The 26591-nt window shown below is 35.6% G+C and overlaps 1 protein-coding gene, 1 long non-coding RNA gene and 1 other non-coding gene across 3 annotated transcripts; all 3 read left to right on the plus strand.

Moving 5' to 3' along the window:
• On the plus strand, positions 1–25233 carry IPO7 (importin 7). The gene is made up of 24 exons (XM_035327271.1): positions 1–129; positions 2137–2290; positions 2691–2849; positions 5457–5613; positions 6242–6331; positions 6745–6839; positions 6943–7027; positions 9965–10099; positions 10572–10671; positions 11895–11971; positions 12330–12446; positions 13218–13307; positions 13828–13993; positions 14788–14948; positions 15832–15960; positions 17478–17544; positions 17623–17748; positions 18021–18118; positions 19202–19297; positions 20284–20504; positions 20608–20813; positions 21301–21507; positions 21893–22009; positions 23496–25233. Exons 1-24 carry the CDS (start codon positions 93–95, stop codon positions 23591–23593), a joined length of 2988 nt encoding a protein of 995 aa, XP_035183162.1. The 5' UTR covers positions 1–92; the 3' UTR covers positions 23594–25233.
• LOC118168709 lies at positions 13505–13687 on the plus strand. The gene has a single exon (XR_004751747.1). It is a non-coding gene; the product is annotated as a small nucleolar RNA SNORA23 (small nucleolar RNA).
• LOC118167642 lies at positions 22291–23466 on the plus strand. The gene is made up of 3 exons (XR_004751216.1): positions 22291–22715; positions 22828–22830; positions 22951–23466. It is a non-coding gene; the product is annotated as an uncharacterized LOC118167642 (long non-coding RNA).
• Positions 25234–26591: the final 1358 nt, after the last annotated feature.

The following is a 26591-nucleotide window of genomic DNA, read 5'->3' on the forward strand; positions in this document are numbered from 1 at the left end:
GACTGACTATGCTACTTTTTTTATAACTTTTTTTTTGTCCTCCACAGGCTCATAAGTCGGTGAACTTTGTTTCAACTTTGCTTCAGATCACCATGTCCGAACAACTGGATTTACCAGTGAGGCAGGCAGGCAAGTTTTCAAATCCTTTCATTGTTTTCACTTTAATGGTGCATGTGCCCAGGTGCATATTCAGATGTTGTATCACAATTCCATTATTAAAAATTTTTAATGGTTTTAATCTCAAACACGGGAAAAATTGGGAGTCGTCAGAATTAGTCATCATAAATTGCATCTGGCACCATACACTAAATGAGGAAGAGAGAAAGAAAAGGTGGCTGACTCTTCACTGGTTGCTACCCTTTGTCTCTAGTGAATAATGGCCTTTGGGAAACCAGAATAGTTCATGATGATGGTACGCTTGGCCCAAGGAGGTAATTTTACATTGCACTAATAAAGCTAATGTTTCTGAACATTGTAAGTGGAAGAAAACACGTTGTCATTTGGAACTGCTGATTTGAACGAGCAATCGGTAAAATTGGATCTTGAATATTGGCAGGTCCAAACATCACCCTAAAGCTACTAGGATTACTTGGTAAGAGGTTTCCAAAACAGTACCTCAGTGGTTTCTCACAGCTCAGGAGATGTGACCTTGATCACTTGGTTGAACCTTCCAGTATATAGTATATTATAGTATATAGTATATTATAGTATATAGTATATTATTCAAAGTTGTGGTGTAAGCCCAACTTGCATTTTTATCTTATTTTGGCAGGATAATGCTTAGATGTGTCAAAAAGGTTACTGTTTAACATGTGTAATGTGAAAAAGGAGAAGGTTTGAAAACAACCTCTTGAAATTCAGCCTTAGTTTAAGCTAACTTAAAAAAAGGTTGTAGACAGTAGAGAAAACACATACAGCATGTGTCATAGAAACACTGCATGTTTTGCAAAGCAGCTAATGATATGATTAAAACCCCCTGAGTACAGGCGATTTTTGCATCACTTCAGTGTTGTTATAACATGTATCTGCAGATTGCTTTGGACCTTTGCAGACCCTTTCAAAAACAGTTTGGCTTCTTAGTGTTCAGAAGGTGCATGTGAAGTTTGGGAAAAGAATTTGCTTTATGGATTTGTATGTAGAGTTAGATTAATAGTAACTTAGATACGAGTTTGTAATTTGTCATTTCCTTTTGTGTTTTGTAACTCTTTGAAGTGCTTTATTCTATATTCTGCCACATAAGCAGTTTAGATTTGGTTGTCACATGGTAAAAGCAGGTGTGTTTGTGCCAGTAGCCCAACTGTTACAAAGTGGTGTGGCCCATAAACTTGGTATAAAGGAGCTCTGTTTGTCTTTAACATTCACTCCTGTATCACAGACTTGATTACATTTTTTGCTTACGAAATACAAGGGTTGTTTTAGACAGTCATTGGTATTAATTTGCTCAGTCTTAATGAAAAAAGTGAGAAAATCGTTAGAAAGGATTTTTCAGCAGTGTATTGCTCAAATGTTACACAAGCTCTTTTATATGTAACATGAAAGCAATATACTTGGTATTTTCATATGGAAACACATCCTTTACAGTACTAAAAATACATCAAAATAAATGGGTGAAGGAATATCAACATAGCAAATTAACAGGTTAATCACAGAATTGTAGGGGTTGGAAGGGACCTCAAGAGATCATCGGGTCCAGCCCCCTGCCAAAGCAGGTTCCTTAGAGCAGGCTGCCCAGGTAGGCGTCCAGACGGGCCTTGAGTATCTTCAGAGAAGGAGACTCCACAACCTCTCTAGGCAGCTTGTCCCAGTGCTCCATCACCCTCACCATGAATAAGTTCTTTCGCATGTTGGTGCGGAACTTCCTGTGATCCATTCTGTGGCCATTGCCCCTTGTCCTGTCCCCACAAAGCACTGAAAAGAGGTTGGCCAAATCCCTCTGTCTCCCACACTTAAGATACTTGTAAACATTGATAAGATCTTAATAGTTTGCATGTTTTATGTATTTTGATCCCAGTAGTCAGAAATGGTCAGTGTATTAGTAATTTGTCTGTTTTGTGTCAAAATAGACTTCTCTCTGCAAAATGTGTGTGTTTTGTACTTGGAATGGCTATGAGCTGATTTGTCTCTCCTGTGCGATAGGAGTTATCTACTTGAAAAACATGATAACCCAGTATTGGCCAGATCGTGAAACTGCACCAGGAGAGATTCCACCTTACTCCATCCCAGAAGAAGATAGACACTGTATTCGTGAAAATATTGTAGAAGCCATTATTCACTCTCCTGAGCTGATTAGGTATGCTGTTTTAACCTGGTTTTGAGTTCTGTTTTCTGACTGTATTTTTGCCCAACTAAGATAACCTGAATGTTAAGCATTGTTGTCTTACACTGCTGCATACTTAAGTATAGAATTACTGTAGGTGGAAAAACAGTTTTCAACTTGTGCAGCACATAGAAATTTACTGATAGAATCCTTCACAAAAAGCCAGACCCCGTCACTTCATTTATAAAGTTCATCAAATGAACAGCATTAAATTGAAAGTACAGAACCTAAACTTGGTATTTAAAAGAAAGAAAAGACCAAAAACACAAGCTTGAAGTAAGTCTAAATTCAGGCAACATTAGATGTTTCAACACCACAAGAATATTATTAAAGTAATAGTAATTTCTTTAATCATTCTATACTTTGTTTCCAGAGTACAACTTACTACTTGCATTCATCATATTATCAAGCATGATTATCCTAGTCGTTGGACTGCAGTTGTGGAGAAAATTGGGTTTTATCTTCAGTCTGACAACAGTGCTTGTTGGCTTGGCATTCTTCTCTGTCTTTATCAACTTGTGAAAAACTACGAGTAAGTTTTTTCTACCGTATAAAACAGCAGCATGAATACACGTGTATCTCTTGTGTACTGTATGTATATTTTAACAGTGTAAAATTGCATGTGGGATTGAGCACAGGAGATAGAACATTTAGTCAATATTCGTTTAGTGATACAAACATTGTAGATTTAGTCAATATTCCTGGAGTATTGGTATGCAGAGGTTGGCTCTTATCTTGTCCATTAAGAAAGTACAGAAAAACTGCCTCCATTGGAGGTTAGATCTAGATCACAAAAAAAGGGGCCATCTTTGAAGCCTTAGTTAGGTGGTAGTTCTGTTTGGATTGATGAGTTACAGCAATATAAGCTTCGTAACAATAAGAAAGTCTGCTCCAAGTCGTAACTTTGCAGCAAATGATGACTTAATTCAAATGAGTTTTATACTCTTAATGCATTTATAGTCTAGGTATGAGTGAAAGTTAACATACAAAGATTTCAAAGTGTGAAATCTTGAATGTTAGGAAACATCAGATTTAGTCAGCTTTGGTTTGATCCTCTTCTAAATTTTGAGTATTTTTAGCTCTGTATCTGTTATGCTCAGATCTTTAAAACTGAGGTTGCCCTTTGAGAACATATGTGGAGCTTAGCTGCTGCTGTTGGCTTGTGGAAGGCTCATTTGAGTGGCAGAGTGCAATCTTGGAATCATGGAGAAGTAGTAGTGTAACAGGAGGAATCAACAACTTAATCTTTGAAAGCAGTCATGTAACACTTGTTTTAGATACTTTAGGATATTGCATTGAAGAATTCCACTACTAGTTTCATGAATTGTATGTGAAATAGAGTAAAACAGGTGAACATTGATTCTTCAAAGATTCTTTTTAATAGAAATGCTATAAAGACTGTTGTAATTAAGCATGGGAGGTTTTTCTGTGGATGAGAATTGCAAGTCCTGCTAGGAAAAGAAAGGAAACTGATTTGTTAAATTTAAAATTAAACACTTTAAATTAATTATGCAGCAGAGACCTGTGAGATAAAGGTGCAATGTTGACTGGTGGTATATTTTGATTATAGTAATTCTTGGTTAAGGAAGGATTTTGATGTATAGTCATTGCATGATTAACTAAGGTAATAGTTGTGTTAATAATATTAGCTGATCAAAAACTTTAGTTGAAGCCAGCAACTATTCATAATTATTTGGCTTTCTGGTGAAGTCAACAATGGTCAACTTCACCAGTCATGTAGAAATACACACGTTTTATTGCATTACATGCAATATGAGTGTAGGCAGGTCTCTAAAATTTACTAAATGTCTTGTTCCAGCTTTTGGGGAGAAATTCTGCATAATGTTATGACTTCAGTCAAGTTATTACTGTTTGAGTTGTAGGAATCTTTAGCAATTAATGTTTATTTTTTTTCTTAGTGTAGAAGCTAAATATTTTTAGACTTTTTTTTTCCCTATCCAAATCTAGCTAGCAAGTTCATATGGCTGCTCTTTCCATAATCATTTTTCTTGTCTTTTTCAATTGTATCTTTTGGGGAAATTTGAAACCGAGCTTTCCTGATCAACATTAAGTCTTTGTATTTAGGTTTCTATTTCAGAAAATATGTAGAAAATATATGATTTGAACAGGATTTTGGAGCTCAATGTTCTGTAGTAGTTTTTACAGAACATGCCATCTGGCAGCAGACTGAGTAAACTTTACCTTATATTTCTACAAATTGGCACTGTTAAGACACTGAGCATTGATTAATGTTTAATAGCAATGAAAAGTCTACCAAAAATGTATCTCCCCCCCAAAAAAAATGATCTTCCACAAGAGCCCAAGAAGAGCATTATAGTATTAATTGCTTAAACAAAAAATTAAGCTGTACATTCTTCAAGTGATTCTTCGTTCTTGTTATCACTGATATGGACTAGATACTGTTCTGCCGTGATAACTATTTATTCAATCAGGACTTTGTTGTTAATAAATGAAAAGTTGGGATTAGGATTTAAAAATGTGGCTTCATTTCATTTCAGAAATTTTTATTCTTGTTCAGAAAGGCAACGAAGCCTTCCTTTCAGCGTAGGCCTGGGAAGATTTGGGGCCCAATTTCAAAGAGTGTTGAAATAGAAGCCTGTGAGTCCATCGCATGCTCTTGAAGCCCACATTCTGATTGTTAAATTTGGGCAAATTAAAATGCAAGATTTGGGAAAGGGACCTTGCAGTTTACTTCAATGTCAGAGAAATAATCCATCTAGATGTCTTTCTGGAATTTTACTGAGTAGCCCAAGATCAGCCATTCTTGGCAATAAATGTGTTTTCTTCTGTTTGCACTTTCTGTAGTACTCTATATATGTATAGTTTTTCACTATAGTAATGGTGTGGCAGAACGTTAGGTAGTATTCCAAGTGAATAAGTTGGCTGGAGTGCGTTACTAGCAGAAGACTAGCACGGCTGTATAGTGGAGTAATGAACTCTTAGCAATTTTCAAACTTGCCTTTTAATTGTAATGTTGCCGGGCTGTAGTTTACTCCAAATTCTGTAACAAGAAATGGCTATTTTTTTAATCATATGTGTCTCCAATGGGGAAGGGTGGGCTTTTAAAATTTCATACTGCCTGAAAGATGAATAAAGCTAATTTTGTTCTTATCTAAAGGTACAAGAAACCAGAAGAGCGTAGTCCTTTGATAGCTGCAATGCAACATTTTTTACCAGTTTTGAAGGATAGTTTCATTCAGCTTCTGAGTGATCCATCTGATCAGTCTGTCCTCATCCAGAAACAAATCTTCAAAATATTTTATGCCCTTGTCCAGGTAAAAAATAAATATGGTGTATTCTTGATCAGTAATTTAAAGCTTTGTTTGACCTTAAAATAGTAAATGACAGGAATATTAACAATACTAGATTAAATCTGAATCATTTGCAACTATTGTTCAGTTGTGTCAGAATCACAGGATTGGTATCATTAATTGTGCTGTAAAATCAGTGCTATACTTCTTCCTGGTCTGACATTAGATAGAACTTATGCATGCTATCGTCTAAGCTAGTGTTTGCTACATAACTGATTAAAAATAAGTTTTCTAATGACAGGTTAGAGAGGGCAGCTTATACAAAATTACAAGTGTAAACGCAACTTGTGAGGAAACTCTTAATATGGTGCTAATTGCTCCAGAAATTAGTGTAACATCCATTTAAGTAGTGTCTTAGCATCGTATAAGTAGAATTGAAATAAAGGTCTCTAGCACCTTTGAGGATATTGAGGATATAGTCTAGATGGCATTAAGGTCTTTATCCTGTTATTTCTGAGTCTTTTCCTAGCAAATCTTTAACGATAAGCAAGTGTAGACAAAGATTTGAAAGAGCTAAAATTCAAACTGTGAAAGTAACATCATTTTCAAAATGTTTTATAATAAAATTATTTTTGCCTTTATTTTATGTAAGTACACGTTACCTTTGGAGTTGATAAATCAGCAAAACCTGACTGAATGGATAGAAATCCTGAAGACTGTTGTGGATAGGGATGTACCAGCTGTAAGTGACTTTTGGCTATTACTTCTTTAAGCTTAAATATATATATATTTTTTTAAGTGAGAACTTTTTATTTCTGCATTTTTTTCTTAATAGGTGCCAATAAAATATATTTTTTAAGCTAAATAGGGTATTTTAAACAAACTAGAGAAGTTTTGAAAATACATAGCTTGTTTGGGAGTTCTGTTTTAAAACTATAGCACAATATATTTTGGCTTCTTGTTTCAGTAATTTGTTTACCATTTATGGAATGTATTTAAGGGATTTATTTTTAGGTGTGCTGTACTTCATACTTCTGTTAAGCTAGAAGTGTGATATGCAAATGGAAGGGTAAAAGAAAAAATATGCTCTAGAATTGTCCAAAATGCATACAGTTTTAACTGTTTGTAATTAGTTGGTAATTTTTTTCCCTGAAGGAAACACTTCAAGTTGATGAAGATGACAGACCTGAGTTGCCTTGGTGGAAGTGCAAGAAATGGGCTTTGCATATCTTAGCTAGACTTTTTGAGAGGTAATTTCTCGTTCATTATCGTTATTTTTAAGAGAACAACCTAATAGTTAAGTCATTAACAGTGCTGCACACTTTAATTTTGCATGTTTGCTTCAAATTCTAGGTATGGAAGCCCTGGTAATGTTTCCAAGGAGTACAATGAGTTTGCTGAAGTGTTCCTGAAGGCATTTGCTGTTGGTGTTCAACAAGTAAGAAATGCTGATTGTGGGAAGTATTAGGATATGCTTAGAGTTTGTTGTGATTTTTTTCCTTACTGTTTTCTTGGGATAAGTTTATAAAACTTATTTTTACAAAATTCATGTGCTTGTATTAGCTCAAATATCTGTTTACTTGAAGGTGATTATATTGTAAATATAAGTAGACTATATATACAAAAAAAATCTCAGGGAGCTGATTGTTTTCTTCTAAGCCTTTCTTTTAATGAGGAGAAGAACAGATTTTAGTGCAGCTTCCTGATTATTTTTTAAATTATTTTCATTCCCAATGAAATGATAATGATTTACGGGACTTAAATATCAAGAAGAAAAGTAAGGGAAGTATTGCCAAAGTACGTGTTTTCTGATGGTTGTCTAAGCATTGAAATGGAAGAGAACATTGCCACATTGAGTGTTAGGAAACATGTCCCAACATACTGTTGAGACAACTGGAGTCTGTCACTTTGAGGTGCTCATACCTGTGGATGGCATCCTGATACATGTTTAGTTATTGCACGTCCTTCATGATCTTACTGGTTGGTTTGTACTTGGGAGATAAAGCTAAATTCTGACAAAAGAATGCATGTGGAAAAAAATCTTTGAAAAGATCCATTAGAACAGTTTTTTTTATATCTATATATACATACATGTATGTATATATATTAACTTGCCTTTGAATCAACTTGATCCTTACTGTTACTGAATGTAGGTAACATCAGCAAGTTAAGTCTTTATAGAAAAATTGATGCAGAGCAGGATTTTAAAATGCTTACAGCCTTCTCCCTTATACAGTAATGCACCTTGTATGAAAATACAGATTATTTTTAAGGTGATATACTCTGTTTCTATGCAGAAGATAATCTTGGATGTATTGTCAAGAAATAGAATCCTTCAAATAAATTTTAAGATTTTTAAATAGCATATATTTCATTAAAAATAATAATAAAATTGGAGACTGATGAAATACTGAAGAATACAGTTTCTGAACTGATACTATGCTTGAGTTATCTTTACTTTCCCAAGTACACTCACCCTATTACTAAAGGATGAATAGATGTGTGTCATGGGGTTATGGATTGCTGAAGTATAAACTTAAAACATAATGTTAATATTAACTTCATAATTTCTTTCTGATGATTTATCTAGCTTATATTTTTCATGCATGTCACTCCAACCTAAAAAAACAAAAACAAAAACACAACCAACCAAAAAAAAAAACAACAGCATTAGTTCTAGATAAACTTTCTTCAACTTAGCCAAAACAGGCTTGACTTACCTTGCTGGAATACCTTGATTCTTACCCCTTGTGTTAGTGATGGTTTTGCTCAAGACACTTCTGATTTTGAAAGACCCGATGAACCAGAACTAAACACGGGTTGAACACTACTGCCTGGTTGTTCCTTAGACCCACTGCAGAATTTGTTCTTCCATTTGCCTCCACCCCACATTTTCCTTTTTCTCACTCCAATTCTTAAATCTTTGTTTATCCTTTTCTTTAATTTCCTTCTTTATTGCATCTGGACAATAGGAGGTAATTGCTTAGATACTGTGAAGTGAGAAACCTGATAGGCTTGTCCAGGCACACTTTAAATAGTGTGGCTGCAAAGACCAGTTGTTAAGCCTCAGCTTCGTGCTTATTTTCAAAGACTATTCCCATTCCTCCACTAAATCTTGATGAAGTTAGTTTTTTTGTGTGCCATTATGTTGCAATGGAGAATCTGTTCTTAAAACAAAAAAAAAGAGAAAACTCCCAACAACAAACAAGCAAACAAAAACTTCAGATCCTTCTAAAATTCAAAGATAGCAGCAAATGGGAGCTTCTTGCAGAAGCTTTTCGACAAAGAATATTGTATTACTGTATGTGAAGTTCTAGTTCACCAGATTTCTTTTGCCTACAGTGAAGAACCGTCCCCAGTTTATATATTTTTAAATGTTCACTGAGCTGCCATGATACATGTTAAGCCATGGAGCCCATCTACATGGGCTATAAAAGTGTATGATAAGTTGATGGTCATGTTGTTTTTTTTTCTGCTTGTGTTGAATTTTATAAAGGAAGGCAATCTGTAAAATGTTATATTCTCTGGAAATCCCCAAGAACTTCATCATCATTAGTTTCCCAGTTACTTCTGGAATATAACATTTAAAGCATAAAATCAGGGAAGTAAAATTATATCATTAGGTTGTTTGAGAGTTTAATCACTTTTGATACTGGTTTCTTAGACTTTTAAAATTATTAACACTCTGCTTAACTGTTCTAATTTGAAGAAGCATATTAGTCTTGCCATGTACTGATGGTTTACTGTTTTTGAGTGTTCCAAGCAATCATAGTCCCTTTGAGGTATTGTTTGCAGAGAATCGTATTCTCTTTTTAGTTAATACACAAGAGACATAAGTATTTTTGTCATGTTTATCCTTTGATGTTTCTTGAAATAGCTTCAAGTCTCAGAGCATTTAGTCTTTTAATTTCTTATCCTAAGCCAGTATCTACTGCCACTGAGGCCTTGTACTGAGGTGAGAGTTACAGCTGGTTACTTCTCAAGTCCAGGAGGCTCTTATGATCCCACTCTGCTCTGCGCTGGTGTGGCCTCACCTGGAGCAGTGTGTGTACAGTTTTGGGCACCACATTATAAGAAGGACATAAAGCTATTAGCATCTAAAGGAGGGCTACAAAGGTGTTGAAGTGGCTAGAGGGCAAGATGTATGTCTGAAGTCACTTGTTTTCCCTAGTGTAGAGGAGACTGAGGGGAGGCTTGATGGCCTGCAGCTTCCTCGTGAGGGGAGCAGAGGGGCAGGCTCTGATGTCTGCTCTCTGGTGACAGCACTTTGGGTTGGATTTTGAGAGATTCTTAGGATTGTGAGGGATAGTGTAATTCTTCGGGTTAAAATGGTCTGTGCTCAGTATGAGCTATTAATGAGATCTGTTTTTTCTAGGTGTTGCTGAAGGTGTTGTATCAGTACAAGGAAAAACAGTACATGGCTCCTAGAGTTCTGCAGCAAACACTGAATTACATCAATCAAGGAGTGTCACATGCTGTCACCTGGAAGAATTTGAAACCTCATATTCAAGTAAACCATTTTCTGGGTTTAATACTTAACGTGGCTCAGTAATACAGTCTGTTGTATGGTGTCTTTATCATTGCTAGAAATGAACTTTTGGGAAAGTGCTATAAATTGCTGGTGGAAAAAGTTTAAGCCTGCTTAGTGAAGGTTATCTTGATGCATGAATAGAGCTAGCTAATGTTTTTTTTTTGCTACGAGTCTGTTGTGCTTTAAATGAAGGATTACACAGTGGAAGAGCAACACAGCAACTTTGGCAATGATGATAACTACTGTATTTATGATAATGAATCATCTCCACATACATTATCCAGCATAAACCATTTTTTAAGGCAGTATGTAAAATTCACAATATAATTTTATAACGTTACTATGTTGTATCAGAAATGAGGAGGGACAAAATCTAGTTTGTTAAATATAGGGCAATATAGAGACTGATTCAATAGTGCTAACTCTTTTTCAACTTCTTTCTTAATTGCAGGGGATTATTCAAGATGTTATTTTTCCATTGATGTGCTATACAGATGCTGATGAAGAGCTTTGGCAGGAAGATCCATATGAATATATTCGCATGAAATTTGGTGAGAATTTGAAATCTTCTCACATTAAAATCTGTCTTCATGTGAAGATGGTATTTTTTTTGTGTGTGTGTGAAAACAGTTGATGGGGAAAAAAAAAAGATGGTGGGGGTGGGGTGATGTTTGTGTTATCCAAGTGGCATAACTTCATATAGTTAACTTCTGGATATGCCTGTGTAAATGACAGATACCATATGATGTTTCAACTGGTACAATTGTTTCTGCATTTGAAAAATAGTTAACTTTGACATTTACAATGTTTTTCTTGGATAGGTCAAACAGTCCAGGTCTAGTTTACAATAATTACATAAGTTAAATGTTATTACGAGTTTATTGTTTATAGAAGCTAAGATTTCAGACCCTCATGTTTTCATCTTATCAATTAATTTCAAATGTGTCATAGTTCAGAACAGATTTACCATAGAGATAAATGAAATAGTATGAAGTAAGTCTAGTATTCCAGACTTGTCAGATTTTGCCTCTTGTGGTTTGTTACTTTGTTCTTGGGGTTCACTATAAGGCTGTGTTGCACTGAGGAAGAAAGAGTAGACTTCAAACTTGCTGAATAAATTGCCCAGGGAAGTGGTGGAGTCACTGTCCCTGGGGGTGTTTAAGGAAAGGTTGGACCTGGTGCTTAGGGATGTGGGTTAGTGGGTGACATTGGTAGTAGGTTGATGGTTGGACCAGATGATCTTGAAGGTCTTTTCCAACCTTAATGATTCGATGATTCCTTTAAGATCTGTTTGTTTAGAACAAGGAATCTTGATGGCTTAGGAGGGTTCTTGTTCCTCAGGTGAGGCAGCCCTGTAGACAATACATGAATTAAACCTGGCTCTGATAATCCTCTTCTATGGAGAAATAAGAAACAATGCATTTTTAAGTCAACCAATTACATGTTCTTGGAGGTGCAACAAATAACATACGTGTAAAAAATTGACCACTGTCTGCTTCTATAGTTACAAAAATTTTATCATAGAAATAAAGCAGACATTCAATTTCAAATTAGATATGCTGATCATGGAAAAGGTGAAACATACATTTATGGGGAATCACCAACCCACTGCTACTGTTGTTTGGTCTTGAACCATCTGTAGTAAGAAAGCATGAACCACCTGAAAAAATGTGGAAAATGCTTGCTCTTTTGTTCTATAGGAAACCATTAGATTACATTAAGCTTAGTATTTATATAAGGACCAAAATTTATAGCTGTTACGTTTACTTAATAGATGTATTTGAAGACTTCATTTCTCCTACAACTGCTGCTCAGACATTATTGTTTACATCATGTAGTAAAAGGAAAGAGGTAAGCTATTCAAGGATTTTATTAAACACAATGCTACCTAGATTTAGTTCATAGGCTTTATTTGCTGAAAGAATTACTGATAAATTTAACTTTTCTGCTCTGTCACGTTATAGTACATTTATCCTTTGTCTCATACTTGTTTTGCACTGGTCTACTTGTGATTTCTGTGTTTGCCAATTCCCCTAGAAGCCATATATCAAGAATGATATATGTTATAACAGACCTGTAAAACATTACCCAAATTCCAGAATTGGAGTATGTTATTAGATGTTTTCACAACTTGAGCATTTCAGAGCACTGAGAATAGTACCTGCCGTGACTGGTTGAAATACTTTGACTAACTGTACATTCAATCTAGGTTTTGCAGAAGACAATGGGCTTTTGCTATCAGATCCTTACAGAGCCAAATGCTGACCCTCGTAAGAAAGATGGTGCTTTACATATGATCGGTTCTTTGGCTGAAATTCTCCTAAAAGTAAGTGTACTAAATATGGTTCTTTTTCTGTTCTTTTCCCTTCCTTCACATATGAGAAGTGAGAATAGCTTTTTGAGTTCTCAAGTTTTGGAATCACTGCCAGGATTTTAAAAAATTGTTAAACTTAATTGATTTGCTTTTGAACAGTTGTCAGCATAATTGTGCAAGTTGTATTAGGTTATGTTCAAGTTCAGATGATTATTTTAAGTTCTCTTAAATTCTCTGCTTCTAATAAGTTACTACACCATTTACTACCACTTAACTACATTCCCTTTTCATGGAAGGAAGGAACAAAAAATCCATCCAGTGAGTGGCTGCTGATTTAATAAGATCTTTTCTGTGTTTAGAAGATCTGGAAATAAAATGAAATTAGTGAACTTTCTCAATTAGGATGACAGAAGTAAGAGGCAGGTCATGTATTTATATTTGGACCATGACTCTCAGAAGTTTCAATGACTACTTTTGCTATTAAAATAATGTGTTGCCAAGCAAAAGGTTTCTCTAGTAGTCCAAGAATGACGGGAAAAAACCTGCCAATGTTTGACTGAAAATCGCAAGTCTGTTCCACATAGGAACGTGTAGCATACAAGTTCAATTCAACTACGTTTTTTTTGTTGTTGTTGTTAATAGCTTTAATAAAGGGGGAGGCTAAAAGTGTGAGGGTTTTGTTAAGCTTTTCTTGCTTTTATAAATGCCAATTTTATTGGATTAGAAATACATCGTTATGGAAAATTTTAAACTGATTTAAAGTTTTTGTTGATATTCCAACAGAAGAAGATATATAAAGATCAGATGGAATATATGTTGCAGAATCACGTGTTCCCTCTCTTCAGCAGTGAGCTGGGTTATATGAGAGCACGGGTAAGAAAGTCTAAGATTTATTGTTAAAATGTACTTTATTCCAACTGAAGCGTTTAGGAATATTCTTTAAATTATTTTTACGTCTAAAAAATCTACTTCTTTGTGTGCATGTAATAAAATGGATGCTTAGTATCCAGTGATTAGTATCAGTCTTTATACATGATTATAAACAGCTTTTGTGTAATTTTAAAATGGCTGCAGAATTGTGTGCATAGTTTTCAGTCTGTGTTTAGTGGTATGGTCTACTTGTGTTTTACATTTAGACTATACTGCTCACACAAAACCTGTGGCCAAAGATGAACTTGAGATCATAGTACTGGTCTAGTGATGTCTGAAAGACAAGCCCTCCCACTGGCCAGCCTCCATACTCTCAAACATATTCATCCTAAAAGTTGTACGCTATCTTCTTATTCCATGTTAGTTGTACTTCACATTTAATAATTTGTGTAGGCTACTGGTGTCAGTTGATGATCCTGTTTGTAGTTTTATAACACTGGATTTATTTGATATCTTTTTTCAGGCTTGTTGGGTTCTTCATTATTTTTGCGAAGTCAAATTTAAGAGTGACCAGAATCTCCAGACAGCCCTAGAACTCACAAGACGGTGTCTGATAGATGATAGAGAAATGCCTGTGAAAGTGGAAGCTGCAATAGCACTTCAAGTTCTGATCAGTAATCAAGAGAAAGGTAACCCTTTTTTCTTAAAACTATGTCAAACTTACTGAATATATATATTTTTTTCCTTTGAAAGATATGGTTTCTTTAGAAAATGCTTCTTCATATCTTTAATGGAATAAGCATTCAATTTACTACGTTCACAGAGACATCTGTTCTTCCCTGATGTTAATTTACTTGCAAGTGTAATTTGCAGTCACTTTCTGTATTTTTTTAGCTGGCAGGAATTTCTGTAAAAATACCACATTTCCAAGGCTCTGAGTATAATTAATCTGTGACTTCATGATACAACGTGTCCAGTTTAGTAGTTCCTAATGATTGAGTCAGAGATACAGTGGCAATACAAGCATATCTGTCTCAACCTGAAAGAACATATGCTAAAATTGTTATGTACAAGAAATTAATCGTTTTGGCAGGTCTTAAATTGCTTAATATTCCGGAAGCTGTCATAGAAGTCACTAAGCAAACAAATTCTCTATCGGAGACTTCGGCTAATTTGTCAGATATGCTTATGTACCCCTTTCTGTTCAAATGAAACATGCGTTGATAAGTGATCTTGTGTTCCACAGATAAAGACTGGAACCATGGCCTTTGTTGTTCAGTTGTGATCCTCTTGGTATACATTTTTATTGGGTGGGGGGGAGGAAGTACTAAATGTTAATATTGTTCTTATGATTTTTATCATTCATGTTTTTGGCACATTGATGCCAAAATGCTAAATATAGCATAGTACATATAGACATACTAATACTGTAGCTCTCTAAGAATGATGTCAATTGATGCATTAATCTCCACTTATTTTACAGCTAAAGAATATATTACTCCATTCATTAGACCTGTAATGCAAGCTTTACTTCATATTATAAGAGAGACGGAAAATGATGATCTTACCAATGTGATTCAGAAGATGATCTGTGAATATAGTGAAGAAGTTACTCCAATTGCAGTAGAAATGACACAGCATTTGGTAAGACTTTCTGGTGATTTTGAAAGTTGTTTAATATATGGGAGAGTGGTATTTAAAATGAAGGTAGTTGATGATCAGTCAATAACTACTGCTACTCCAGTCTGCTCAAGAGCATTAATACAAGTAATTTTCTTCTACATTGATAATGTTTTTCTCAAAAGTGGCTTCATAATGTGAACTAAATGGAGGTTTCTAAGAATGATTCTAGAAATGTTTTAGAAATCCTTATCCACGTTTACTCCTGATAGTGTTAATGAATCTTGGTAACATATTTCAGGTAACTACAGTGTGACTTGATTTTCTTTTTTAAAATGGGAGATTAAAGAGTAGGGATTTAAATAGATTTTTTTGAATTAAATTAGTGAAAATAATGTCATGTTGTATGTGATGTAAGTGCAAAGTTCAATCTGCGGGTAGCTTATTTGCAGGAGAAGTTGAGCTTGAATGGCCATATGTAGCAAGTTGCACTAATGACATCAAAAGTGGGATTGAGCTCAGTGCTAACCTATTAAAGGCCCTTAGTGTGGAGTTAAAACTGAACTGCTTGCATGTCTTCTCTGGGAATGCCTGCAAAGAATCCCTCCCACTCCAGTTCAGCTACCAGTTAAATCTTGTCTCAGAGAAACTTATTCATGCAAGATGTATTCTTGTTCATGAAAAGTAAGGTCACTTTTGTATTCATGAATGGATAAAAGATGGCAGTTCAGTTGGCTTAATTTTCAAATCTAATCAGTTGTGAAAACAAACAGAATAGAGCAGTCACTTCAGTATTTTCTTAGCAGAACTACTCCTTAAATTAATCATGTAGAATGCCAGATTGTTCATTTCCAAGCACGTCCTCAATGAATGAATTTTATGGGTTGTTTTGTTTTATTACGTGCAGGCAATGACGTTTAACCAGGTGATCCAGACTGGACCAGATGAGGAGGGCAGTGATGACAAAGCAGTGACAGCAATGGGGATCTTGAATACTATTGATACACTTCTAAGTGTAGTTGAAGATCACAAAGAAGTAAGTATGAATTAGTCACATGCATTGTCTAAGGCACTGAGAAGTCTTCTGTAGTTCCTGCGTACCTGTTGTTATTAGCTGGAAAACTGTCTGCAGCTGAAAATTTCTTAAAACACAAACCAGTGAAGTGCTTATGATGCCATGAAGTTGTTACAGATTGGATCATGTTTCTGGCATGTAGTAATAGATCATAAATGTTGCCACAGTATTTCCTGTAGGAATCCAGGGTCTTATTAGAATAGGTGGAAGATATTTTTCATCAGCTTGTTGCTGGTAGACGGAACTCAATTCGTCTGGAAAAAAAAGACAACATGATTCAATAACATTTACCCTTCGAAGAAAATGGATAAAATTTCAGTTAGCTTTGAACATTGACTCTACTCCCTTAGTTTGCTCTCTTCAACAAAGTCAGGATCTGTAAATGCATCTGTTGTGACTATGGTAAATGATAGTTTTATTTACCTGTGTGATCTGCACTGTAGATTTTCCAGGGTGATGAAAACTCATGTTATTTAGTCTGGTGTTACTTTTGTTGTACTGAATGGACTTAGAGCTGGAATACAGCTTGTTCAAAATATGCTACTGCCAATTCTTTTTGACAGAATCAGCTACTGTATTGATAAATATACTGCAGTTTTTTTTAGTGACTAAGCAGTTTAGTACTAAGTTGTATTCTCAGTGCTCCGAGGCTTTACTAAGGAAGCAGTACAAATTCTGCATGCTCAGGGTCACAATCCAGTGTTGCCATGCAATAAACTAAGGCCAGATTTGCTTATTGACTTGTTTGCTAAAGCTGTCTAGCAAGTATGTACTTGTTTTTGTTGGCAAATTCATACCATCTTAATGGGAAGCTTATCTAAAAATATGCTAGCCCAGGGGAATTTAAATGTTGATCAGTAAACACGTTTAGAGACATCTCACACGAGATGACCAAATGGTGTTCTGCATAGCTAAGACCAGAAACTCAACCCTTACTGTCTCTATGCAAGTGAGTGCCCTAAAAGTCAGGTTACTGACATTGTGTTAGCTGTTCCGTAGACTGATAAATACTTGTTGGGAAACAGTGTCCACATCTGTAGGCCAGCCCTGAGGTTCATTACCTTCAGCTGATCAGCCCAAGGTAGTTTAGGGGTTCTTCTGAAAACTCACTGTTCTAGAACAGCAAATGACTTAGCGTAACTTCCATTACTTCCCTTTTTGATGTATACGTGTACATTCTCTGTTTTAATGGGACTGAAGTATTGCAGTTCCTGTTAGGCTTCTTGTAAAGGATACCCTGTAATGAGATTCTTCCAGTATTCAAAGAGTATTCCAAAAATACCTCACGTTAAAAGCTATCTTAAAAATTCTTATTTAAGAAAACAGTTGTAATGCATTGTGCTCTAAAATGTAATAAGTTTGTAAATTGTTTTAGAAGACTGTTTTTGAAAGAGAAACAACTTCAAATAATTTTATTCAACATGTGTTTAATTTCAACTCCCAAGTCTTGAAAACAGTCATAATTCTCTCTTTTTTAGATTACCCAGCAGCTGGAAGGGATCTGTTTGCAAGTGATAGGAACAGTTTTGCAGCAGCATGTATTAGGTATGTGTACTTCTGTTGGCTTAAATTTTGAAGTGTATTGGATTGGCATTAAATTTACCTACATTCTGTTTGTTTTAGAGTTCTATGAGGAGATTTTTTCCTTGGCTCATAGTCTGACATGTCAACAAGTTTCTGCACAAATGTGGCAGCTTCTTCCTCTTGTTTTTGAAGTCTTTCAGCAGGATGGCTTTGATTATTTTACTGGTAAGTAATACAGATCAGAAAGCCAGATAGTTTTGTATACGTGATGTCCAGCATAAAGTGAATTATATCTTCGTTGAAATGTTTAGGAGAGCAATGGAGTGAGTTCCGTTTCCAGTATTTTATTTTGCTGTTGAAGCAGACTTGTTTTACCAAGGCATCTGACTAAGTACAAGCTTATCTTGAAAAACATTAGGCAAGAACTGTGATCAACTTAGTATAGGTTTCAATAAAACATGAGAACAGTAACAGTGATTCTTCTTCTTTTAATACAGATATGATGCCTCTCTTACATAATTATGTTACCGTTGATACGGATACACTTTTGTCGGACACAAAATATCTTGAAATGATCTACAGTATGTGCAAGAAGGTAAGCAGATAACTTCGCAATCACAAACCCTGCAATATCTAAATCAATATATTGTTAAACTGGGTACCTTTTTCCACAACAGCAGACTATAAAATGGATGACTTTGGATGTCTGCTCTTAAAGCATTATGCTATTTAGCATCGTTAGTGAGTCCACAAATTATGAAGTTATTGCAGAAAAACCTAAAGCAGTTCTATTAAATATATTAAGGCTTTTCCTAAAAGTGTAAAAGAAAAGGTAACCAACAAAAGCAGATTAAACATCCCAGTTTTTGTGCATCTGTATTTTGTGTAATACACTTGGAGCATATAGACATGCAAAACATATACTTATTGCAAAGGGTAGATACTCTTTAATCTGAGGTTTCTAACCTCACTGTAGCTATGGTACCACATACCATCCATTTGCTAAACCTATTAACTAAAACAAGTAGAGATGGGAAAAAAAGATTTCTGTTCTTATCCATTTACTTTCCAAGTTTATGCCAGATCAGTGACAATAGCTGAGAGCAGAATGCAGTTCTTCTGATTCTTGCCAGCCCTTGTTTGAAAACAAGTTGTAACCAGGCTGATGAGGTAGACTGTAAATACTTGAACTCTTTAATATATGCAAAAAGAAAATACAGCCTCTGTGATTGGTGTATTATTAGGTGGGCACAGTGAATCTTTGACACAGAAGTTCTAGATACTGCATGGTCTCCCACTGGATATCCCAAATATTGTTCAATAAAAGTATTATTGTTGTTATTATTATTATTATTATTTACAAAATTCAACACGTGAATGCTTAAGGAAACCGAACTTTGCAAATGGAAATCAAGCAGCTAATACTTAATACGCTTACTGCTTTAAGATCTGTGCCCATGGTCATTTAATATTCGTACAGATGACCCAGTTCCAGCTGCATTCAGCTATGTTTTATTCTCTGTGGTTCTAATACGGTTCCATAGTTGTAAATTTGGCATCTCCACTGATGGAAGTTTATTCTAGCATTGTAAGAGAGTGGGTAAACTTGCATCAGCTTTGCAAAGCAGCATATCAAAAATGTCTTGAAAGGCTATCATCAAAAAGAATTATTTTTCAGGTCCTTACAGGAGTTGCTGGAGAAGATGCAGAATGTCATGCAGCAAAACTGTTAGAAGTGATTATTCTTCAGTGTAAAGGGCGTGGCATTGATCAGGTTGGTAACAGCTTTGGTTCATCTAACTTAATATTAAAAATACTTTGTTCCCAAATATGAATTGATTACCTCTCAGGTGAGAAGTTACGAAAATTTTTGTAGGGTGACTAATGATCCTGTCTTCTACTTCAGTGCCACAAGTCCTACTGTGCAGTTAACAGCACGAAAGAAGTAGTTATTGCACAGTTCATCTCCAGGATTTAGGATGCTGCAAAACTCTATGTGAAGTGTTATCATGAATCTGGAAGAGTACTGTTTTAGGACAATCTTAGCTAAAAGTTGTTTAATTTTATTCTAAGGTAATAATAGTGAATATTGATGATTTTTTTCACCTTTCAAGTTAATAGCCTTGAAATAAGAATGAAAATGCAATTCCTAGAATCCCAGTTAACATCATAGAGGAGCCAGGAATTTTGTTAAATGCATATGGAAGTTGGAAACTGTTATAATAGCTATCTAAATATTTTTGCATGCTTTCTTACTACTTGTGGACTTTGCCCTTGAAGTTATAATTTGAATTTATTTGAAAGAAAAAGAATCTATAGAAAGTTTTTTGGTGTGTGTGTCATTTCTGAAGAGAATACTACTTTGAATAGCTGTTTTCTTGGAGTATTGGTAATATCTGCTGAATCTCTTGACTTTGTTGTGAATATTGAAAAAGACTTAAGTTTATTTTTCTGGACCTACAAGTATACGCATCTTCCTCGGTTTTTTATTTTTAAAAGATAAGACAAAGGAACTAGGAATTATGTCTACTGTCCACCATGTCACAAAACCCATGTGCTCAGAGCAGAGATTAAATCTTTTCACCTTTATATTTCACCTTAGTGTATGACATCTGCTGGCAGTTCAAAATTATACCCATTTTACATCCTCTGTATTTATGCACAAGCCTGACTTTAAGCCATTTCTCAACTGGAGTGTTAAATACAGAACTATAAAATTTATTTTTGATTACTAAACTTGTATTGGTTCTCGTTCTTCAGTGCATACCCTTATTTGTGGAAGCTGCTTTAGAGAGATTGACCAGAGAAGTGAAAACAAGTGAACTGCGAACAATGTGCCTCCAGGTTGCCATAGCTGCTTTGTATTACAATCCTCATCTATTATTAAATACATTGGAAAATCTTCGTTTTCCCAATAATGTGGAGCCTGTCACTAATCACTTCATAACACAATGGCTTAATGATGTAGACTGTTTCTTGGGGTAAGTTTCTGATTTTGAAGATTATTCAGTGCGATAAACCTCTGTATTACCTGCTTCTAAATCATAATGGAATTTGTAATTCTTGTACTGTTTTGTTTTATAGACTTCACGATAGAAAGATGTGTGTGCTTGGTTTGTGTGCTCTTATTGATCTGGAGCAAATACCACAGGTTTTAAATCAAGTCGCTGGCCAGATCCTGCCAGCTTTTATCCTTTTATTTAATGGATTGAAAAGAGCATACGCCTGTCATGCAGAGCATGAAAATGACAGTGATGATGATGATGAAGCTGAAGAAGATGAGGAAACAGGTATGGAAACTGAAGAACTGTTACATTCTCTTTTTCATGATTCCTGGTGGAGATGCTGAGTTCTTTTGTTGGAATTCTTCAGAGTTCCCTAACTTAAAAAAACACAGCTGTGGTACAACACTAGATCTTTTAACACCTTTCAAGTTTATCTGCCTTTCTTTCCATTCCCTCTAAAAAGCTGATTTCCTAGATTGAGTCTCCTCAAAGTCATGTCAGGCTAGCTCTTGTGTGGTTGCTGTCATTGCAGTAAGGAGTTATTGCTGGGGCTTGTTTCCCATTTGGGTGAGGGATTAGAGTCAGGAGGAGTTTCTTTCTGCTCCGCTGCACAGTTAAAAACTGCCATGAGCTGCTGGGATTCTAGTTTTATATCAAACTATCTGAACTACACCGTTATCAGTTCTATTGCCTGTTTTAGATAAGCCATCTTCATGAAGACTGTTTTTTTAACTATTCTCGAGATTAACTTTGTGTGTGATATTTAACTCAGAGGAACTGGGGAGTGATGAAGATGACATTGATGAAGATGGCCAAGAATATCTAGAAATTCTAGCAAAACAGGCAGGTGAAGATGGAGATGATGAAGACTGGGAAGAAGATGATGCTGAAGAGACTGCTTTGGAAGGCTATTCCACAATTATTGATGATGAAGACAACCCTGTTGATGAATATCAGATATTTAAAACAATTTTTCAGAGTAAGTAACTTTATTTCCTTTCTTGGACAAAAAGTTAAAATATAACTTAATTTCAGTGTATGGCATTGTAAAGCAAAAGTCACTGACAGCTTCCAACAGGCTTTCCAGTACGTGGTTTGATTAAGTCCTTTCACTGAAAAGAGGAAGAGCAACACCGTTATTACACTTCCAGGGCAAAGAGAGATGATTCTTGAATGAACTTAATGGTGGAAGGGAAGAGGTCAAAGATTGTATTAGCGTTTTTGAATATCTTTAATTAGGTAACCCTAACAGAATTGATCAGAGTATTATTTTGATTAAAGTAGCAGTGAGTGTTAACAGGCTTTGAGTTACAGAACGTTTTAATGAACTTATTCCTTTTGTTTACATTTTCTTTCTCTTGCAGCAATTCAGAATCGTAACCCTGTGTGGTACCAAGCTTTGACACAGGGTCTTAATGAAGAACAAAGAAAACAATTGCAGGATATAGCAACTCTGGCAGATCAGAGGCGGGCAGCACATGGTATTTTTTCCTCCTTTATTCCATTAAGTACTACTTTTGCTGTTTGAGTGCTGTTTATGTGCTCAAGAAGCCTATAATTCAAGCCTAATAATGTCGTCATAAAACAGTATTGTTTTACAGTCCAGAGATGTTTGAAATCTCTTGATGATTGTCAGGTCACAAAGCCTCAGTACAAAGATTCTATGGCATACCACAGGTGTAAGGAACAGTAGAAATTTCTTGATGAAGTGACCAGGTAAAGAAAAGTATGTTTGTTATAGTAGCGTGGATGTGAAAACAAATCATTAGTATTAAGAATTAATAGTTGTTTTATAGTTTTTGTCATAGAACAGCCAAAATTACTTCACAAAGCTTCAATGTCCAGCATGATCCACTCGGATATAAAATCCAGTCTCACTGTGACCCCTGTCAAGCACTAGGCATCATACTGATGGGATTATATGCTACTTGGGCATGCTGTGAAAAATTATGGTGGTGTTTGGTTTTGATCTGCTTATTCACAGAGTGAATTAGGTTCAGATTGTGAAGTTTAAATTAAGGAGCTAGTTCCTTACAGGAAATTCTTGTGTACTACCAGGGCATATTGGTGTCCAGTCTGCCTACCTGACAGGGACACATTCTGTTAGAAGGATCTGACATTAATATAGCCAACAAGAATTTCCATATGCAAAATAATTTTTGTCCGCTGTACATAAAGGGACCAAGAGTGGACAAAGCTGTTTCCCCAGGTTTTGTTCCCTTCCCTGTCCCTCATGAGCCATGGCAACTTGCTTCTGGCCTGTTTTTAATGAAACAGAGTCCAAAAGCAGATCCTCTAGATAGTGAGCTGTCCTGTTGTTCCAGAAACAGTGCAGTTGGAAACGTTTTGAGGTAGAAGAAGAGTCTTGGACTTGAAAGAAGATGTTAATAAGCTTTGTTATCTTGAGCTGAAAATAATGCAGCCCTTTTGTATTACCTAGGTTGTAGTAAAGGTAGACAGAAATGCACGTTTGTCTGCTTGTTACCATCCTGCTTTTGAGTTGTCCATTTATTATTGTTTAATATTTATATACATTTAAAAACACAGACAAACAAAAAACCCAACCAGTTTTGCAGTTATCTTTGAAGGATGTAATGTAGAGACAAAATGTCTCCCTTATATGTGGGGATGTATATGCGAAGCTCAAATGTCTGAAGGTCTTCGAGTTTGATTGAAAATGAAGAGTGATCAACTTGGTAGTTTTTCTCAGAACTAGGCTTATATACGGTCTAGTAACCAGAGCTATTAATTACCTGCTTGGGTATGGGGGAAAATGTGTGTATTCTGAAGTGACTGATTCAGGTGCTTCAGTGGATATTTCTGCTTCTATTGTAGAGTTGACCTAGGAACACTAAAAACTGAGCTGGTTTCTGTGCACTGAATTAGAATCTATCACATGGTCTGTCTTCCCCCCCAAGCACACGCACTAAAATATTTTCCTTGTGTTTCTGTTGTTGTTTTTTTTAGAATCCAAAATGATTGAAAAGCATGGAGGATACAAATTCAATGCTCCAGTTGTGCCAACTTCGTTTAATTTTGGAGGCCCTGCCCCAGGAATGAATTGAATTATCACTTTTCCTGCTACTGTGTGATTGTAGTGAAGAGCTTGTGTTCCTCCCAATAGTGGTTCCAGAATTGGTTCATGTTATCTACAGCTCACTCTAAACTAATTGATAAATAGATTGGACAAATGCCCCAGAAGTGGGACCTGATCATGCAACCTAATACTGGAAAGAAAGCAAACCAGAGGTTTTTTTGAGGATAGGAAGAATCTGAATTTAAAGCTTCAAATGCCACACTTTGGAAACCGGAAATCGAGAGGGGATGTCATGAAGGCAGCTTTTCTTTTTCTGAGGAAAAAAAACAGGCATGGGCTGCAGGACTATTTAAAATGTCTCATTTACAGTACAAGCTAGAAGGCAGACTTAATTTTTACACCTGTGGCAGTATGAGTATTTGCCCAATTTCCCTTTTCTCCCTTCCCATTGGGTGTCTATTCTTTTAATGTAAATAATAAGGTAATCGGATAGCCTTACTTAATCTTCATCATTTCCATTTATCAAGATTGTTCATATGTAGAATATTGGACACTTAATGTAGCACTACATAACTGATAAATCTGTAAATGAATTAGCACTTTCATATTGAAACAAGCCTGCTAGCCTATGTACAAAAATAGCAAAATGTTTGCTGTTTATAAAAAAAATAAAAATAAAAAATAAGGGATGTATTGGGGGAAATAATTTCAAGTTATTAATTTAAAATGAACTAGCAGTTTTGTACCTGGTGACTTTGTGGTGCAGTCACCTCTGGTTGTGACTTGAATTCGGTTATGTAAAAAGGGGTTAGTGATATTTCATTGCTGCTAAAAAAAACTAGCAACACCCTCTGTGTCCTTTGTTTTTCTTAAAGATCTCACTGTTCAAGTTGAAATTTGGATACAAATGTTTATTGTAAGCACTGAGAAAAAGTTATCTTCTCTGAAGCATGTAAATTAGATGTGAAGTTCTGCTCTTAAATGAGTTGGTTGAAGTGTGTGGATGAAACATCTATATATGCAATCTATTAAAAAATAGTAATTTGGCTAACCTGGGCTTTGATCTATGAATACAATTTTTCCCCCTAATTTTGCAAAACGTTTTTTTTCCAGCATGTGGTAGTGCAAGTGCGCTACTCCTGCATTTCATTGACCCTCTTTTTGCACTCCCAGCATTAGTGTGCTATTGTCTGCCTGATCCAGACAGTGTATTTGAAGTTTTGCCAATCTTCCATTTTTGAAGCCACAATTTTCTTCCTTCAAAGTTGCTATAGTAACTGGTATTTTAGCTAGAGAGGCAAAATACTGTTCCCTCTGGGACCACTATCAAAACCACTGTATGAAGAAGCCAGCAGGGAGATGCTGTGAATGGGTTGGCTTAAATGCCCCCTTTTCTTTTCTTAAAGCGTAAATCCATAGGTTTTTGATCTTGCCTTGAGATCATTGGTGTCAGGTCTTTTAAATCAAATGTTTTTTTTTTTTTTTTTTCTTTTGGCTGTTTTTATATAAAAATGTCACCTGCTGTTACAATTGATATTAAACAAGCTACCTTAATTTAATGTAAGCCTCCAAAATTTAAATACAGGTTAAAAATAAACTGAGTTTATATCTGTAAAAATGAAATGCACATATATATATTATGATACTCCAAATGCAGTCTTCAGAAAATTGGTTTGTGTGGTGTGTTTTTTTTTTCATCAGCAGAGTAGCAGCAGTTTGTGGTTTGGGGTTTCCTTGATGAGTTGACCAGCATGGTTCTCTGCCTTCCATTTCTTGTGCAGCCACTAGTGCTTTGCTGGGCAGGTATGATGGCCTTTTCCAGTTGCTCTCTGAACTGCCTTTCTTAAGCAAATAATGTTTTCCTGTGCACGGAGCGCTAATGTGAGATACTGAGCCAGGCCCATAATGCCACAGCCCTACTGAAATACCAAAGGGATACTTTAAAGCAAATTGTGGACTTAAAAAAAGGATGGATATTGCACCAGCTGTGAGAAAGCCTACAAAAAATAAGTCTTGAATCCAAGTATCCGTTGCAGTAGCGGTATGGGAACCACAGTAGTACTGTAGTACTTCTCAATTTTCAGCTGACTGGTCAAGTACGTAAGCAGAACTGTTTTATATAAATGTGTAACTCATGAACACATAGAGCTGTACTCTGGCCTCAAGACTATCTCCAGACAAGGTTTTATTTTTGTAGAAAAAGGTGACCAACATAATTACAGCATGTGTTTTCCTCTGCATTCCTTGACCTTGAAAAACACCCAGTTTGACATAAATCATTTCTGAACATCTGCTTGTTGGGTATCTGCTTATCTTGGTACACTTCCCCAAAAATGTAAGAGAACCTTTTTAGAACACTTGGCCTCATGGTAGAAGATAGGACACAGCAACAGTGAGAACGCAGTACATACTAAGCAGATGGAGGAAAAAAAAAAAAAGGCAAAAATTACCAATTTAGTGCCATTGTTATTTCTGGAACAGTTATATTTTTCAAGTCAAGGGAGGAATTTTATCTTGGTGTGAGGAATACAGTCTTACTTCAAGGGTGCTTTTATGTGTCACTAGACTGGTTAGCGAGGAGCATCTTTTTTAAAAATGGATCTTAGAATTGCTTTCCTTTGCTCCAAGAAATGTATTTATATAAATTGCAAAACAATTTTGCATTGTTGTTGGTGGTGATAGTGCATTTTGTGATGCAATATAACAATTTCAGTGATGCACATGTCAAATTTAAAAACTGATCTTCCTCCTGGAACTTGCACTTATCCATTCCGTTTTTCAAGGATAATGCAACTCTGAAGGAAGAGCTGGACAATTGAAGCCTTTGTTTTTTCTATTATGGAAGATCTCCTTGGATTAATAAACATCTAAAGCAAATCCTCATCTTCACTTATTTCAGTGTGGTGTTTTGAATGCAGCTGTATTCTGACAGTACTCGGGAGTCCCCTTCAAGTTACTTAGCCCCAGGGTTTGTATTTTCTCCTCTCACGTATTTCTTCGAGCAGAAACATTAGGCATAATCGCAG

The sequence above is a fragment of the Oxyura jamaicensis genome, chromosome 5, assembly GCF_011077185.1.
Source record: "Oxyura jamaicensis isolate SHBP4307 breed ruddy duck chromosome 5, BPBGC_Ojam_1.0, whole genome shotgun sequence".
In the NCBI taxonomy this organism is placed as follows: Eukaryota; Metazoa; Chordata; class Aves; order Anseriformes; family Anatidae; genus Oxyura; species Oxyura jamaicensis.

Coding starts and splice junctions, on each gene's coding strand:
- IPO7 (XM_035327271.1), top strand. CDS start 93: ATGTCCGAACAACTGGATTTACCAGTGAGGCAGGCAG. Junction 13,994..14,787: donor GATCAGTAATCAAGAGAAAG/GTAACCCTTTTT, acceptor CTTATTTTACAG/CTAAAGAATATATTACTCCA. Junction 17,749..18,020: donor TGGCTTTGATTATTTTACTG/GTAAGTAATACA, acceptor CTTTTAATACAG/ATATGATGCCTCTCTTACAT.